General features: G+C 40.0%; 1 protein-coding gene across 1 annotated transcript; it reads right to left on the reverse strand.

Annotated features, from left to right (window-relative positions):
- Positions 1-1,443: 1,443 nt before the first annotated feature.
- Positions 1,444-17,502, reverse strand: LOC131197953 (vomeronasal type-2 receptor 26-like). The gene is made up of 5 exons (XM_058182460.1): positions 17,291-17,502; positions 14,956-15,247; positions 12,730-13,602; positions 4,382-4,508; positions 1,444-2,345 (listed from the first exon to the last, which is right to left on the reverse strand). Exons 1-5 carry the CDS (start codon positions 17,500-17,502, stop codon positions 1,444-1,446), a joined length of 2,406 nt encoding a protein of 801 aa, XP_058038443.1.
- Positions 17,503-18,386: the final 884 nt, after the last annotated feature.

Genomic DNA, 18,386 nt, shown 5'->3' on the forward strand with positions numbered 1-18,386 from the left:
TGTATATATAAGCATAAGCATGAAATAACTATATGATATATAAGCATATATATAATCATAATAATGTAATGATTATATAAAATTGGATACAATCAAAGGGAACATTAGGACAGGAACGGTAGGCACGTTGGTGCTCTTATGCACGCCCCTTACAGATCTCGTAGGAATGGTGTGAGGTCAATAGTAGATAACTTTTGGTTAAAGCTTTTGGGATTTTGGGAAGAGACCACAGAATCTGGTAGTGTGTCACCACTACACATCCACGCAGAAAGCAGATCCAAACCCACACTGATCAGGAAGCACAACCAAGGACCAGAAGCCAGACCGCAGCTGCAACATTAGCCATTTCAAACCCCTCCAATCCATACATGCAGCAGACTGACACCCACTATGAAGATGTAGCACGACCACAAACACAAAGCCAAACAACAGCAATGCAGCTCACCAGCTCAAATCCCCCTGCAACTCAGACTAATCTGAGCACAACCAAGCCCCCACCCAAACAGGACACACCCCCATCCAATCAGAGCACAAAAAAACCCCCCATCCAATCAGAGCACAGCCAAGCTCCCACCCAATCAGTTCAAACCCCCACTAGCAGTTAAAAAGGAAGAAACGGGCTGCAATCACACATTGCTCCCAGAAGCACGAAGCTGAAGCCTGAAGATGACAAATGAGACTTCGTCGAAATGTCGCCAAGACACTTCCAATTTTATGCGGGCGAAAACCCGAATAACCAAAGACCTACATACAAACACCCGCGAAAACCTCAGAAAACAAATATATATGTATGTATGTATGTATATATACATGTATGTATGTATGTATGTATGTATACATATATGTATGTATGTATATGTATGTATGTATGTATGTATGTATGTATGTATGTATGTATGTATGTATGTAGGTCTTTGGTTATTTGGGTTTTCTCCCGCATAAAATTGGAAGTGTCTTGGTGATGTTTCGATGAAGTCTCATTCATCACCTTCAGGCTGGTGTCTACAGCTTCGTGCTTCTAGGAGCAAATTTGACCTACATACAAACACCCGCAAAAACCTCAGAAAACACACACACACACACACACACACATACACACACACACACACACATATATATAAAAGAATTGAGGCTACGGCTTTAAAACAGTAAGCACCTCCAAAAAACATTAAGTAGGTTCAGTTAAGATTATTATGAAGATTTCAGTAAAAGCTAGTTTGAAAAAAATCAGGACTTTTACTTAGCAAATACAATGTTGCACTTAGATAACAAAATAGGTAAGATTCTTCCTTAAGTTCTGGAAGATATTAATTGATCCTTCCATGCAAGCAGGTATTATTCTTTAGATTGATTGATTGATTGATTGATTGATTGGGAAGGGCTATAATTCTTAGTGCTTTTGTATCGATAAATTTTAAAAAAGGCAATAAAGTTCTAGATATTTTAGGTGTTTCTTTGTCTCAGTTGCTGCTTGCTATTCAGTTCTGGCCTCAGTATGATGATAAAGCATTTAGGGAAGAAGATGCATACAAGAAGCCCTGCACTGGATGTTATAATTGAGAAGATCTCGACAGCCACCATTCGTTTGCCTCCTATAGTCAGATAACTAGGAACAAAGGAGAGCCAAACACTGCAGAAAATCAACATGCTGAAGGTGATAAATTTGGCTTCGTTAAAAGAGTCTGGTAATTTCCTGGCAAAGAAAGCTACAGTAAAGCTGATAAGGGCTAACAGGAACATGAAGCCCAAGACACAGTAGAACAGGACAAAGGAATTTTCATTACATTCCAGAATAATTTCTTCTGCCATTAAGTGCATGTTGAAATCAGGGAAGGGAGGAAAAGTCAACAGCCAGACAGTACAAAGAACTACTTGAATGAAAGAGCAGAAAAATACAATGGAAATGGCCAATCTTTTCCCCACCCATTTCCTCATGGTAGACTTTGGTTGGGTGGCCATGAAAGCTAAAATCACCACAATAGTTTTTGCTAACACACATGATACAGCTACAGTAAAAATGACACCAAAAGCACTTTGTCGAAGGAGACAGGTCACTTTATGAGGTTTGCCAATAAATAGTAACGCACAAAGGAAGGAAAACAGGAGAGAAATGAGAAGGATGTAGGTAAGGTTTTGGTTGTTGGCCTTGACGATGGGCGTATCCTGGTACTTAATGAAGATACCCAGAACCAACAATACAATAAAAGAGGAAGAAAGAGAACAAATGGCCAAGATGGACCCCAAAGTTTCCTCATACATCAGGAATGTTACAGTTTTTGGAAGACATGAATTCTGTTCCTTGTTTGGATACTGATCTTCTGGACATGGAAAACAGTCATCCATATCTAGGAAAAAAACCAGGTTAGAAACATAATTGTTCTAAAATTAAACTGAAAGAATATGAATGTAGTGCTCTGAGGATAGCATGAAGTTTTGTTATCTCAGTCTGATCTATCTCATCCCACCAATAAATAAAAATAAATAGAGATCTTTCTACTAGGTGATAAAATAGTGTTAAGATGTGTATTCAGAGATGGGCTGCTGCCAGTTCAGACCGCTTCACCCAAACCAGTTGTTCTGATTCTATGCTGGTTGGAGAACCAGCAAATTTGACCACCAGCTGGTCCTGCTCCCACCCATTTTTTCAGGCTATTTTCAGACCTTTTTTTGGCCAAAATCACTCCCCCCCCAAAAAAAAACCCGGCCTGAAAAATGGCCAAAAATAAGGCCATTTTTGGATTGTTTTTAGGCTGTTTTTCTGGCCAGAATTGGCCCAAAAACAGCCTGAAATCAGCCCGAAAAAAACATCCTGAGAAATGGCCTGAAAATAGCCCAAGAAATGGCCTGGAAATGGTTCAAAAAAGCTGACTGTAGGAGAAAGAGAAGCCAGGTGAGATGGACCCAGATGTGTCCCAGGTCCCATCGTCCCAGAAGCAGCAACTTCTCCCCTCTGTGCTACCATGGGATTGCCCAGCAATGGAGAGGGAGAAGGGGCCTGTCGTGTCCCACTCCTCTGCTGACGGCCAGATCGGGGAAGTCCGTATCAAGCGTGCCTCTGCAGCTCTGCCAAAGTCCTATCAGAGTCCTCAGGGCAGGCAGGTATCCAAGGTGTGACTTCAGCAATCCAGATGAGACTTTGCCTGACTCAGAGAATGCCAGAAAGCAGATCCTTTATATAGGCCATGGGGTGTGGCTCCATGACTCAGCACTTATCCAGGCCTGCCCCTCCCTTCCTTTTGCTGACGTCGCCTCTGCATTCTCTGGAAGCGTGGATCTATCCATTGCATCGTTTCGTCTCCAGCTGTTGGTAATCCCAGCTCATGGCTGGCTTCAGGCGCACATGCTATCGGAGGGAGGTTTGTTTGCTTGGTTTGTCCGGGCATGGTGCCAGGGCTGGGGGCTGGAGGCATGCCAGGACATTCTCCTGTACTATCAGTCTCTGGCTGAGATAGCAGGAGATGAGAGGGGCCCGGCTGTGGGGGGGGGCAAGCAAGGCACAACAGGGCTGATGTTTCTGTGTGCTCCACCTTCTGTGAGTGGTTCAATGCTAGTGGCTGCTGCTGCCCCCTTCTCCCTCCCTGTCTCCACTGCTGGCCGATCCCATGTGAAGAAGGGGGCTAGAAGAGAGGGGAGAGTGTGAGATTGCTGCTTCTGAGACGAGGGGACCCGGGAAGTATTTGGGTCCAGCTTCTCCAGCTTCTCTTCCTCTCGCAGCCAGTTTTCCCAGTCTAGCTTGACGCAATCTCTCTGTCACACACACATGTGTTGTGCACGCACACGTGCACACAAACAAGTTGAATCTTTCTTTCCTCCCACTCCCCCACTAACTCACAAGGGGCTCTGGTGGCTCAACAGACTAATGTAGTCTGTTATTAACAGCAGCTGCTTGCAATTACTGCAGGTTCGAGTCCCACCAGGCCCAAGGTTGACTCAGCCTTCCATCCTTTATAAGGTAGGAAAAATGAGGACCCAGATTGTTGGGGGCAATAAGTTGACTTTGTATATAATATACAAATGGATGAAGACTATTGCTTGACATAGTGTAAGCCGCCCTGAGTCTTCGGAGAAGAGCGGGATATAAATGCAAATAAAATAAATAAAAATTTAAAAATTTAAAAAAAATGACCCCACCAGCCACTCCCACCCAGCAGAAAACCGGTTGTTGCATTTAAAAAATTTAAAAAAATGACACCCCCCCAGCCACTCCCACCCAGCAGAAAACCGGTTGTTAAAAAAATTGGAGCCCACCACTGTGTGTATTCATATCATAATATACATTTACACTACATCTATAAACTGTGAGAAAGTTTTGGCTGCAGAGAAGTAAATATCTACAATACTTAATATCACTACATCTTGAAAATTTGCTTTCACCACTCACCTATCAGATTGGAAATCTTCCCTTCTGGACAGTGAAGACAATTGTAACAACAAAATGGCTTCCCTTCTATTTTGGTCTTAGCATAACCCACAGGGCAATAGTTATTACACAGAGAAAGTGGCCGGATCTGTTGATAAAGGATAGAAGAGAATGCTTTTCATTTTCCAAAATTGTGCGGTATTTGTATTATCTACAAAGCTCCCACTTTGTATCAGGTTTGGGGGAAAACCTTGTGAATGCTGTCAATGCAAAGTAACAAGGGGAGGAAAATACCATGGCATTTACAGAGCTCCACACAGAGTCTCTGCTGTGTATTTTTATTGATGCTAAAATAAAAACCTCCTTGAATCAAGGTCATCTTCTACAGACATAAAAATACATCCACATAGCTTGACCATTGAACAAAGGTAATTTACTTGTCTTCTTTGTGTTTTTTTCAACTTTCTAGGGCCTTGGACTTTTCTAGTGTTCTGGTTAATAACTACCAAGACAAACCACATCATTTAGGTTCTATCACCATCAACAAGATGTGTTAGATCAGGGATGTCAAACTTAAGTTGTAACTGCATTGTCCTATTACATATTGTGACTTTTTTCCAGGGGTGAAATTTTATTTATTTATTTATTTATTTTATTTATTTATTTAATTAAACTTTTATACCGCCCTTCTCCCGAAGGACTCAGGGCGGTGTACAGCCTACATTAAAACAATTAATATACACACTAAAATAACAATTAAAAAACTTATTCAATAGAAGGCCGAAATTAAAACCGTCCAATTGACCATATAAAATACCCAATAAAATTACAATTAAAAAATTTAAAATTTAAAATTTGGAATTTAAAAATCAGGCCAGTCCCGCTTGGATAAATAAATAATATTTCAGTTCCCGGCGAAAGGTCCGAAAGTCAGGCAATTGGCGTAAACCAGGGGGAAGTTCGTTCCAGAGAGTACGTGCTCCCACAGAGAAGGCCCTTCCCCTGGGGGCCACCAGCCGACATTGTTTGGCGGACGGCACCCTGAGAAGACTCTCTCTGTGAGAGCACACGGGTGAAATGCTCCTGGTTCGGACCGGATCGCGTGATCCGGTAGCGATGGGGGCGGGTAGTTCGGAGAACCAGTAGCAAAAATCCCTGCTCACCCACCCCCACCCATATCCACCCAATCACTCGGTCCCCACTTGCCTACTTGCTGCTTCTTTCGGGCTCACTCCTGCCTTGCTTTTCTTCATCTGCTGCAATCAATTGCATCAGCTAGCAACTCAATCTGCCTGCCTGCAATCCATCTCATCGGTGAACAACTCAATCTGCCTGCCTTGTCTCTTGAATGGGTAAGTAACTGGGGGAGGGGGGGGGAGAGAGCTTTAAAAAAATAGTTAATTGGGTTTTTTTAAAGAGTTTTTTTTTAGACATAGCAATTAACTTTAAATTGCTACCTCTAAATTTAAAAAGAAGTTTTAAATTTAACTGCTTTTATCTAAAAATATAAATAAAATAAAATAAAATAATAAAATATTTGTGCAGCTTTCTGAGATTTGGTGTTTATTATTATTATTATTATTTATTCAATTTTTATACCACCCTTCTCCCAAAGGATTCAGGGTGGTGTACAGCCAAGATAAAACAAAAACGATACAAAAATATACAATTAAAATACAAATTAAAAAACTTATTATATAGTTGGCCTAAAAACTTTAAAAATATATAAAATTAAAACCCCCATTAAAATTAGTAATAAATTTAAAACCAATAAAATTTAGGCCAGCCCCGCGTGAATAAATAGATGTGTTTTCAATTCGCGGCGGAAGGTCCGAATATTTGGCGTAAACCCGTTTCTGTAGTGTTTCACTCTAACTACACAAACACACAAGATCTCACAAAGCTGTATGTGACATTTTGTGTGTATGTGTGAGTCAGTTATATTGTGTTGTGTTGTGTTGTGTGTGTGTAAAGTGTGAAAGTTGGTTTTTGAGCTTTTTGTGGCTGTGTGAGGTTCCTGCTTGTTGCAGGGGTCATTTTGGGTGATGTGCAGCTGCTTTTACATTGTGTGTGAGTCAGTTGTGTTGTGTTGTGTTGTGTATGTGTAAAGTGTGACAGTTGGTTTTTGGTACCTCTTATTGTTTTGTATCCTTTTTTATTATTTTTATTATTTATTGTTATTGGCCACGCCCAGCCAGTCATCTGACCACCAAGCCACACCCACCAATTAAGCCATGCCCACAGAACCAGTAGGGAATTTTTTTAGATTTCACCCCTGTTTGTTTCCCCTCTGGCCATGCCTGGGTGTAAGCATGGCCAGAGTATGATGCATTCGGCCCACGAGCTGCGACTTTCACAGCCCTGTGTTAGATGCTGATTCCTGCTGTGATTTAAGATTATATACTGTATATTATATAATAATATGGATTATATAATTCAGAGGGTTTTATAGAATAGATTCAGATAGTTATACTAATTTTTGGAATTATTTTGGTTATAATTCAATTATTCCACTTTTCAATACTGTGTGCACACAAAAGATTTGTTTACATATTTAATAATAATAATAATAATAATAATAATAATAATAATAATAATAATAATGATAATGATAATGATGATGATGATGATGATGATGATGATAATAATAATAATAATAATAATAATAATAATAATAATAATAATAATAATAATAATAATAATAATAATAATAATTTAATTTGTATGCCGCCCTTCTCCCGAAGGACTCAGGGCGGTGCACAGCCAGAATAAAAATACAAAGAGAAACAATACATATAATATTAAGAACACCCCTTAAAAAACTTATTCAATTGGCCAAAAATTTAAAATACTATAACACCCTATAAAAATTAACAAAAATTTAAAACCCATAAAAGTAAATTAAAATTTTTTAAATCAAGCCAGTCCAGCTAATTTATATTATTACATCTCTTCTGAAGGTTTTTTTCTTTTTTAATGTGGTGGGAGTATTGTCAATTAAACAACCCATCCGTTAAAATTCATCATTTCAAGTATTATTCCCTGACATATCTTTTAGTATTTCAGTCAAGAGAAAGCAAGAAAAAAAATCACTGGAACAGGTCATGTACATTCAGTTAAACGTTGATAACCTCATTCTGGATTGTCCAAACCTGGTTAAACCTGCTTGGCCAAATGATGGCTTCTTCATCAATTTTTAATATATCCTCTTGGGAAGTCACAGATCCTATTCCCCCAACTTTGACTTTCAGGAAGGATTTATTTGGGAATGTGACCCAATTAATGACATCCAATCCAGCCTCTAGTTCTCCATTTTGATTAAAAGATAGTGCTTCTCCTGCAGTATTATTGAATGAGATGCTTCTTACAATTTGATTGAACTACAAAAAACAAAAAACAAAAAAACAGACTAAAGAGAAGTGACAAACAGGATCTGTAAAGTGATCCATTTCAGAAATATGGGAAAGGAAATACAATTTTAGATGTAAGTTATATTTTAATGGAAGGGACGAACAATGTCTACCATCCTATGACAAGTTCTCAAAATATACAGTACGGCATACTTAAACCTTATAATCTGAGTCTTGGAAAACACTACAAGTTTTTTTTCACAGTTTGTGTGAGACTTTCATCAGAGTTGTGGTGTAGAAGAAAGCAGCCAAGACAAATAAAATAGAATAACAGAGTTGGAAGGGATCTTGGAGGTCTTCTAGTCCAACCCCCTGGTTAGGCAAGAAACCCTACACCACTTCAGACAAATGGTTATCTAATCTCTTCTTAAAAACTTCCAGTGTTGGAGCATTAACAACTTCTGGAGGCAAGTTGTTCTAGATTAATTGTTCTAATTGTTAGGAAATTTCTCCTTAGTTCTAAGTTGCTTCTCTCCTTGATTAGTTTCCACCCATTGCTTCTAGTCCTGCCTTCAGGTGCTTTGGAGAACAGTTTGTCTCCCTCTTCTTTGTGGCAATTACCAAATTGCCAGGTAATAGCGACTTATATACTACTTCACAGTGCTTTAAAGCCCTCTCTAAGAGGTTTACAGAGTCAGCATATTGCCCCCAACAATCTGGGCCCTCATTTTACCCACCTCAGAAGGATGGAAGGCTGAAAGAGCCTTGATCCTGGTGAGATTCAATCTGCCAAAGTGCTGGCAGCCAGTGATCAGCAGAAGTAGCCTGCAGTACTGCACTCTAACCACTGAGCCACCATGGCTACTTTAATGAAGGTAAGCTTCATTAAACCCTGTTAATTAACTCTATTGAGAATAAAGTTAGGTAGTTAAACCTATACTAGTAAAGCAATTTATACAGTTCATTCATATCTATTCTAAATTCAGATATTCAGGAAAAATTCAGAAGGAGCATTGATTTTCTTTAGAAGTATGTTGTTTGGAAAACTTTTCAGCTGAAAGTGTCAAACAAATGGACAAACCAGGGATTCTGCAATTAATTAAATATTAAAGCCAAATGCAGAAGAAAGAAATTTAATTGTTTCACCTTATTGTATTTGCATGCTGTCATTCAACCAATTCAGAAAATTTCCACTAGTCTCATAACAAAATTAAAAGGGAGATAAATATTTAATAATAATAATAATAATAATAATAATAATAATAATAATAATAATAATAATAATAATAATAATAATAATAATAATAATATAATTTTTATACCTCCCTTCTTCCGAAGGACTCAGGGCAGTTAACAGCCAGATAAAATAACAATAACATACAATACAATAAAACCAAAATTAAAAAACTCATTCAATTTAGGCAATAATTTAAAATACAATACATAAAATAAAACCCAATTTAAAATCCCATTTAAAATCCTATTAAAACCCATTTTTATGCCAGTCCTGTGCGGAAAAATAAATACGTCTTCAGCTCGCGGTGAAAGGTCCGGAGGTCAGGAAGTTGACGAAGTCCTGGAGGAAGCTCATTCCAGAGGGTAGGTGCTCCCACAAGGAAGGCTCTCCCCCTGGGGTCGCCAGCCGACATTGTTTGGCTGACGGCACCCTGAAGAGACCCTCTCTGTGGGAGTGCACCGGTCGATGGGAGGCAACTGGTAACAGAAGGCGGTCTGGTAAATATCCCGGTCCTAAGCCACGGAGCGCTTTAAAGGTGGTAATCAACACTTTGAAGTGCACCCGGAAGACCACAGGAAGCCAATGCAGCCTGCGCAGGATAGGTGTTATATGGGAGCCTTGAGGGGCTCGCTCTATCACCCGTGCACCTGCATTCTGGACCAACTGGAGCCTCCGGGTGCTCTTCAAGGGAAGCCCCATGTAGAGAGCATTGCAGTAGTCCAGGCGAGAAGTGACGAGGGCATGAGTGACTGTGCACAGGGAATTTAAATGCTTTTAGATATAATCATGAGGAAAATGTCATCTAATAATTAAATTCAGTTACTAAACATTTTGCAACATATAAAAAAGAAATAGAAACAGGAAAAAAACCCAGGGTCTTTAATTTATTTATTTATTTATTTATTATTTAAATTTGTATACCGCCCTTCTCCCGAAGGACTCAGGGCGGTTCACAGCCAAGTAAAAATACAATACAATAAATACAAATTAAAATTTAGAACTAAAACCCATTAAAACCCATTAAAACCCATTAAAACCCATTTTATGCCAGTCCTAGGATAAATAGTTTCAGCTCATGTGAAAGGTCCGGAGGTCAGGAAGTTGACGAAGTCCTGGAGGAACTCATTCCAGTAGGTGTTTCTATTTCTTTCCAAAGCATGTTTGGCTGACGGCACCCTGAAGAGACCCTCTCTGTGGGAGTGCACCGGTCGATGGGAGGCAACTGGTAGCAGAAGGCGGTCTGGTAAATATCCCGGTCCTAAGCCACGGAGCGCTTTAAAGGTGGTAATCAACACTTTGAAGTGCACCCGGAAGACCACAGGAAGCCAATGCAGCCTGCGCAGGATAGGTGTTATATGGGAGCCTTGAGGGGCTCGCTCTATCACCCGTGCACCTGCATTCTGGACCAACTGGAGCCTCCGGGTGCTCTTCAAGGGAAGCCCCATGTAGAGAGCATTGCAGTAGTCCAGGCGAAGTGACGAGGGCATAACTCTTGTAATTTAAATGCTTTTAGATATAATCATGAGGAAAATGTCATCTAATAATTAAATTCAGTTACTAAACATTTTGCAACATATAAAAAGAAATAGAAACAGGAAAAAATCTTTAATTTATTTTATTTTATTTTATTTTATTTATTATTTAATTTATACCTCTTCTCCAAGGACTCAGGGCGGTTCACAGCCATAAAAAATACAATACAATAAATACAAATTAAAATACAGTTAAAAACTTATTAAAATTGGCCAAATTAAAATTTAGAACTAAAACCCATTAAAACCCATTAAAACACTAACCCAGTCCAGCGCAGATGAATAAGTAGGTTTAAGCTCGCGTGAAAGGTCCGGAGGTCAGGAAGTTGACGAAGTCCTGGGGAGTTCGTTCCAGAGGCGAGCCCCCACAGAAGGCCCTTCCCTGGGTGTCGCCAGGCTCACTGTCGCGCCGATGGCACCTGAAGAGACCCTCTCTGTGGGAGTGCACCGTCGATGGGAGGCAACTGGTAGCAGAAGGCGGTCTGGTAAATATCCCGGTCCTAAGCCACGGAGCGCTTTAAAGACATTCACCAACACCTTGAAGCGCACCGGAAGGCCACAGGTAGCCAGTGCAGCCTGCGAGGATAGGTGTCACTGGGAGCCACGAGGGCTCCCTCAATCACCAGCAGCTGCATTCTGGACTAACTGTAGCCTCCGGATGCCCCTCAAGGAGCCCCATGTAGAGAGCATTGCAGTAGTCAGGCGAGGCGTCACAAGGCGTGGTGACTGTGCACAAGGCATCCCGGTCTAGAAAGGCGCAACTGGCGCACCAGGCGGACCTGGTGGAAAGCTCTCCTGGAGCGGCCGTCAAATGGTCTTCAAAGACAGCCGTTCATCCAGGAGAGCCAAGTGCGCACCCTCTCCGCCGGGGCCAATGACTCGCTCCCGACAGTCAGCCGCGGACTCAGCTGACTGTGCGGGATGCCGGCATCCACAGCCACTCCGTCTTGGAGGATTGAGCTTGAGCCTGTTCTCCCCATCCAGACCCGTCGGCTTCCAAACACCGGGACAGCACTTGATAGCTTCATTGGGGTGGCCGGTGTGGTACAGCTGGGTGTCATCAGCGTACAGCTGGTACCTCACACGAAGCCACTGATGATCTCACCCAGCGGCTTCATATAGATGTTGAACAGAAGGCGAGAGAATGGGCCCTGCGGCACCACAAGTGAGGCGCCGCTGACCTCTGCCCGTCAACACCGTCTGCGACCGGTCGGAAAGATAGGAGGAGAACCACCGATAAACGGTGCCTCCCACTCCCAATCCCCCCAACCGGCGCAGCAGGATACCATGGTCGATGGTATCGAAAGCCGCTGAGAGGTCTAATAGGACCAGGGCAGAGGAATAACCCCTATCCCTGGCCCTCCAGAGATGCATTAATGCATTGCAATACTGGAATATTGTTTTTGTTTGTCTAAGAGATATTAACATAAATGCCAAGCAGAAAGGAATATAGCTCAAGGTATTCAGTATGAATCCTGTGTGTTCATAGAAAGGCATTTTGCTTTTTTCCAGACCCTATCTGTTTTTTAGATTTTAATTTCCTGGGCTGATTTTATTTTCCTGGGCTCCAAGATCACCGCAGATGGGAACTGCAGCCAAGAAATTAAAAGATGCTTGCTCCTGGGGAGGAAAGCTATGGCAAATCTAGACTGCGTACTAAAAAGCAGAGACATCACCCTGCCAACAAAAGTGCGTATAGTCAAAGCTATGGTTTTCCCAGTTGCAATGTATGGCTGTGAAGGTTGGACCATAAGAAAGGCTGAGCGCCAAAGAATTGAGACCTTTGAACTCTGGTGCTGGAGAAGACTCCTGTGAGTCCCTTGGACTGCAAGGCGAACAAACAAGTCAGTTTTAGAGGAGATCAATCCTGACTGCTCTTTAGAAGGCCAGATCCTGAAGATGAAACTGAAATACTTTGGCCACCTAATGAGAAAAAAGGACTCACTGGAGAAGAGCCTAATGCTGGGAAAGATTGAGGGCAAAAGAAGAATGGGACAACAGAGAACGAGGTGGCTGAATGGAGTCACTGAAGCAGTAGGCATGAGTCTAAATGGACTCCAGAGGATGGTAGAGGACAGGAAGGCCTGGAGGAATGTTGTCCATGGGATCGCGATGGGTCGGACACGACTTCGCAACTAACAACAACAACAACAATCTGTTTTTTAGTATTTTATTTTATTGGAGAGGAAACAAACTATAACCAAAGCAAAATGATATTGAAGAAGAAAGCCTTATGATTTGAGACATTACCTTCCATGGATGAAGTTTGAGGAGTTCAACTTTGCCTATTCTTGCTCTGTTTTTGAAGGTTGTTGAATAAGCAACATGTAATGCTTGTGCCAAAATATAGACTGCATTGTAGATGCTATAGCTGTGGCCAGTCATCTCCATTTCAAAAATGGATACAGGGAGGGTCTCCAGCTTCTCACCCCCAGTGCAAATTGGTTGACTGTCTATCCCAGAGTTGGTCTTCTCATCAACTAAGGTGCCTGAGAACACACATCCAAATGCCTCTTCCCAGAAAACCCTAATAAAGTCATCTTCTTCATTAGAGTTTGGTTTTCTTGTCCGAAGAAATTCCCGAAACCCTAGGACTTCTCTTGAATGAACCGCAAAGGATAGAGCACCATGGAGAAAATCTAGGTCTTCCCATCTCTGGAAGGGGAGAGATGTGAAATCCATTTGAGCTGTCATAATCCAGATTTTACTATTTAGTTGTAATGGTATCTCTTCAAATTTGGACATAGTGGGAAACATTCTCAAAATTATCATTATATCAATTTCACCTTGAGTTAAAACTGCATTGATGGTGCTGTTCATGACAACGCTGTACATTTGCACCCCTTCCTTCACCATTGTGACAATATCAGTAGAATAAGAAATTACAGGAAATCTTTCAATGAAGTCAAAGCAAATCCCATTTCGGGAAAATATTGGTATCACGTTTTGTACAAACTTCTCCCCATTGTGATTATTCACAGATAGTACCCCAATCCATGTCCATTTAAAATGCTGCAGTAGCTGAAGAATTCCCTTATACTGAAGGTCCATATTTGGAAACATTTGGTGATAAAAACCAGCCTGTTTGTCCTTATTTGTCACTGGAGCAGAGCCATACATAAACTATAGAAAAAACAACAACAGAAGAATTAAGAAAGGAAACAATTGGCTTTGATTTTTTTTAAAGTACATTAATATATATTTTCTTCTCATTATAGTACACAAAGCAAAGGTTTATTTCCATTACATATTTAGAGGCTTAGATCTTCTAACACTTTCAAGCATAATCCATAATCTTTTAAGACTAGTTGTACACAATTTATCTTTTCTTTCTTTTCTTTTCCTTTCTTTTTTCTTTTTGGTTCAATTTTATATAATATAATAAAATATAACAACAGAGTTGGAAGGGACCTTGGAGGCCTTCTAGTCCACCCCCCTGCCCAGGCAGGAAACCCTACACTATCTCAGTCAGATGGTTATCCAACATTTTCTTAAAAATTTGCAGTGTTGGAGCATTCACAACTTCTGCAGGCAAGTCGTTCCACTTATTAATTGTTCTAACTGTCAGGAAATTTCTCCTTAGTTCTAAGTTGCTTCTTTCTTTGATCAGTTTCCACCCATTGCTTCTTGTTCTACCCTCAGGTGCTTTGGAGAACAGCCCGACTCCCTCTTCTTTGTGGCAACCCCTGAGATATTGGAACACTGCTATCATGTCTCCCCTAGTCCTTCTTTTTATTAAACTAGACATACCGAGTTCCTGCAACCGTTCTTCATATGTTTTAGCCTCCAGTCCCCTAATCATTTTTGTTGCACTCTTTCTAGAGTCTCAACATCTTTTTTACATCATGACGACCAAAACTGGATGCAATATTCCAAGTGTGGCCTTACCAAGGCAATATGAAGTGGCACTAACACTTCACGTGATCTTGATTCTATCCCTCTGTTTATGCAGCCCAGAACTGTGTTGGCTTTTTTAGCAGCTGCTGCATACTGCTGGCTCATATCTAAATGGTTATCCACTAGGACTCCAAGATCCCTCTCACAGGTACTACTATTGAGCAAGGTACCACATATATGGTACCTGTGCATTTTGTTTTTTTTGCCTAAATGTATTTTTTTTTAAAAAAAAAATTAAATAAATTTTTTTGCCTAAATTTTGCTTTGATTTCTTTGGGGCTTCCTTTCCTATATAAACCTTCATGTTTAGTGCAGTCAATAGTTTAAGCACTGAATAGAAATTTATTTATTAAATTAGTTCGTGAATTCATTCAATAACATTTAGTGCACTAGGAACTTTCTCATCCAGTTAACGTGGTTGAGGTTTGCCATCCTCACATGGAACATCCAACTTTTAACAATTGTTAAAATGCTCCTCTTGATTTCAGTATATTTTTACTTTATGCCAGCGATCAAGTCTTATCTAAATAAAATGAAAAATTTAATTGGATTGCATCCATACTACACATACATGGTTACCTGAGGAAATTTGTAGATGTGTAGAATGATGGCCACATGAAGACATACGTCAGTGTCAGGTCCTCCAATTATTGCTACTGGATATTTATGGATGTCACAGTTGTAATTGGGGATTAATCTGCTTTTCGAGGAAAGGAGTTCCATTGAGGCATGGTACATCCATTTTGAAGTAAAATGGCTGTTATAGATTTGAAAGCCCAGGGTAATATTAGGTAAGATATGGGGATTAACATTGATTTCCTTAACAGCAAATACTAAAGCCAGGATATGTTGGTAAATCTGCGTTATGACCCTGAAGAGAGAGAAACATGATCTGCTATAACTCATTTCTTGCAGAATATGATATCTATTTTGCCACTCCTTTCAAATATAGTATAAGGAGTTGATCCAGTCTACATATGTAAGAAGCAATACGTTTCATTAATTGCACTTATTTAAGCTAATAAAATAATCAAAGCACTCTTGTTGAAATACATAGTGGCCATCAGATTTACTTCTTCGGCCTGGTATCTCAAGATTTTTATTCTAGGAGAATATTATTAGCATGTCAGTGATGCAATCACTATTGATCCGGGAAGCTACAGTGAACATCAATCTCTTGGGCTTTTTTTAAAAAATGAGTGTTGCCGATGAGATCTATAATGGAGTCCTTTTTCCACCTTTTCTTCAAATCCATCTTTGCTCTGGAAATACTTACATGGCAAGACTAGGATAGTACTACTTGTTAGATTAGGCTAGGATGTTCATCATAAGAAGTTACTAGGGAAGGAACCTTGGCTCTCAATTCCCCCCATGGAGCTTTGTCATTGTGAAAGAAGAATAACATATATATAAATAAATATAAACATTCAAAAATAGAATAGAATAGAATAGAATAGAATTTATTGGCCAAGTGTGATTGGACACACAAGGAATTTGTCTTGGTGCATATGCTCTCAGTGTACATAAAAGAAAAGATACGTTCATCAAGGTACAACATTTACAACACAATTGATGGTCAATATATCAATATAAATCATAAGGATTGCCAGCAACAAGTTATAGTCATACAGTCATAAGTGGAAAGAGATTGGTGATGGGAACTATGAAACGATTAATAGTAGTGCAGATTCAGTAAATAGTCTGACAGTGTTGATGGAATTATTTGTTTAGCAGAGTGATGGCCTTCGGGAAAAAACTGTTCTTGTGTCTAGTTGTTCTGGTGTGCAGTGCTCTATAGCGTCATTTTGAGGGTAGGAGTTGAAACAGTTTATGTCCAGGATGCGAGGGGTCTGCAAATATTCACGGCCCTCTTCTTGATTCGTGCAGTATACAGGTCCTCAATGGAAGGCAGGTTGGTAGCAATTATTTTTTCTGCAGTTCTAATTATCCTCTGAAGTCTGTGTTTTTCTTGTTGGGTTGCAGAACCGAACCAGACAGTTATAGAGGTGCAAATGACAGACTCAATAATTTCTCTGTAGAATTGGATCAGCAGCTCCTTGGGCAGTTTGAGCTTACTGATAATTAAATAAAGTGCATTGTACATTATCTCCAAAGAAAAGAACCTGGATTCCGTAGACCAAATCTAATCTTGGTGAAATTTAGGGGAGGGGGACAACGACAAAGACTTAGCTGGACAGAAATATACATCCATTCTCTAACATTCTTTGTTTGGCATCAACGTCAATCAAGCAGATAAAGGCACCCAATATAGAGAAAGTGCATAAAATCATTATGTAGATGCAGGGACATCATAAATATACAGCTATAACACATATAAGGGCCTCTGTGGCTCAGACTGGTAAGACAGTCTGTTATTAACAGCAGCTGCTTGCAATTACTGCAGGTTCAAGCCCCACCAGGCCCAAGGTTGACTCAGCCTTCCATCCTTTATAAGGTAGGTAAAATGAGGACCCAAATTGTTGGGGGCAATAAGTTGACTTTGTATATAATATACAAATGGATGAAGACTATTGCTTGACATAGTGTAAGCTGCCCTGAGTCTTCGGAGAAGGGCGGGATATAAATTCAAATTTAAAAAAAATATAACCAGCAATTATTTCATGCTCTACAGATGATTCAAGACTACATGGTGAATTTAATGCAAATTATCAGCACACATGTAACTATATCATATGCATAATACAATTTATACAATACCCTTTTACATACTCACCTTCAAGTCTATTTTATCTCTCTCCCTCTCACCATAACTGAATACTTACACGAATTTGATGCAAGACATCAGCATGCATGTAATTATATTACTTACCTAACATGATTCACTCACTCATTTCACTCACTCATCTTCAGGTCTGTTTGACATATATCTCTCTGGCCATAACGCAATACTTACAAAGTTTCCTCAAAGAGGTTCGTAGAAGGCGGTGTCTTGAAGTCCATCATCATATAAAACAGGAAGATCTGAGAAATGATGCTAGCAAAGTGGATGTCCCCTGACTGGTATTGCTTGTGGAGAATAGGCAGAGGATCTGCAGTGCTGCATTTACTATGAGAAAGCTGGCACATTCCTTGTGGACAAAGCATTGATAGCAACGTTGTGGACATAATACGTAGAAGAAAACAATTCATTTTTGAATGTGTCACCTTTCTCCACCTTTTCTTGTCCTTCTAGATTCTTAAGGAAAATTTGTTGTATGCTTCTGTATTTGTCTTTGTCTTTTGTTTCTATGTGTATGGAAAAATTGGAAAGCTCAGACTTTGGGATAAAAATCATGTGTGGTAAAGGAGTGGCTAACTGGAATTGCAGATGGGGATGTTTCAGGTGCAGGAATTAACAGATTTTGATCTATTTGAGGTTTCTCCCTGTCTTCTGATTATAGGTTTTTTTTAATGTCTTCATGCTTATACTGGTTATTACCTTTGAGATAACCACCAACTCCCAGGCCCTGAGGGACCTTGAATAAGAAGGAATAGTTAGTCTGTCATATCTCAAAACAAAATCTCTATCTGACACCAAGTGATAATGGTATTTTACAGCAAGCTTCAAAACAGCAAGAATGAACAAGACAAATAAATGCAGCCATAAAAGTCCAAGTCATTTGCAATATTCTATTTATAACAGTGAAGGGGGAGTCCCTCTGAAAGCCATAGAAAATAAATGCTACAAATGGATGGATGGATGGATGAATTTTTTAAAAATCCTGGCAAAGTGATATCACTTGCGCTACCTCCATAATTGATCCCATGGTATTGTTCCTTGAAACTGAGTTTACATGATTTAACTTTTAATAGTTTTACATACTGATTTTGCAAAGTTCATATACAATGATCAATTCTTTATTTCATACAGTGATCAAACACTGATTTCAGGAGCCACTTCTCTTCCTGAAAAGAAGAAAACAACCCACCCCCCACATCTCTCAGTTGTTTTGCTCATCTCTAGCACAAACCCCCTTGAAGGCAGGCTGTTCACATTTCCCCCACCCCTA

Source organism: Ahaetulla prasina, chromosome 4 (assembly GCF_028640845.1).
Source record: "Ahaetulla prasina isolate Xishuangbanna chromosome 4, ASM2864084v1, whole genome shotgun sequence".
Taxonomy (NCBI): Eukaryota; Metazoa; Chordata; class Lepidosauria; order Squamata; family Colubridae; genus Ahaetulla; species Ahaetulla prasina.

Coding starts and splice junctions, on each gene's coding strand:
- LOC131197953 (XM_058182460.1), bottom strand. CDS start 17,502: ATGTCCACAACGTTGCTATCAATGCTTTGTCCACAAGGAATGTGCCAG. Junction 15,248..17,290: donor AACCTCTTTGAGGAAACTTT/GTAAGTATTGCG, acceptor CTCTCTCTTCAG/GGTCATAACGCAGATTTACC. Junction 13,603..14,955: donor ACATCTACAAATTTCCTCAG/GTAACCATGTAT, acceptor TTTTTTCTATAG/TTTATGTATGGCTCTGCTCC.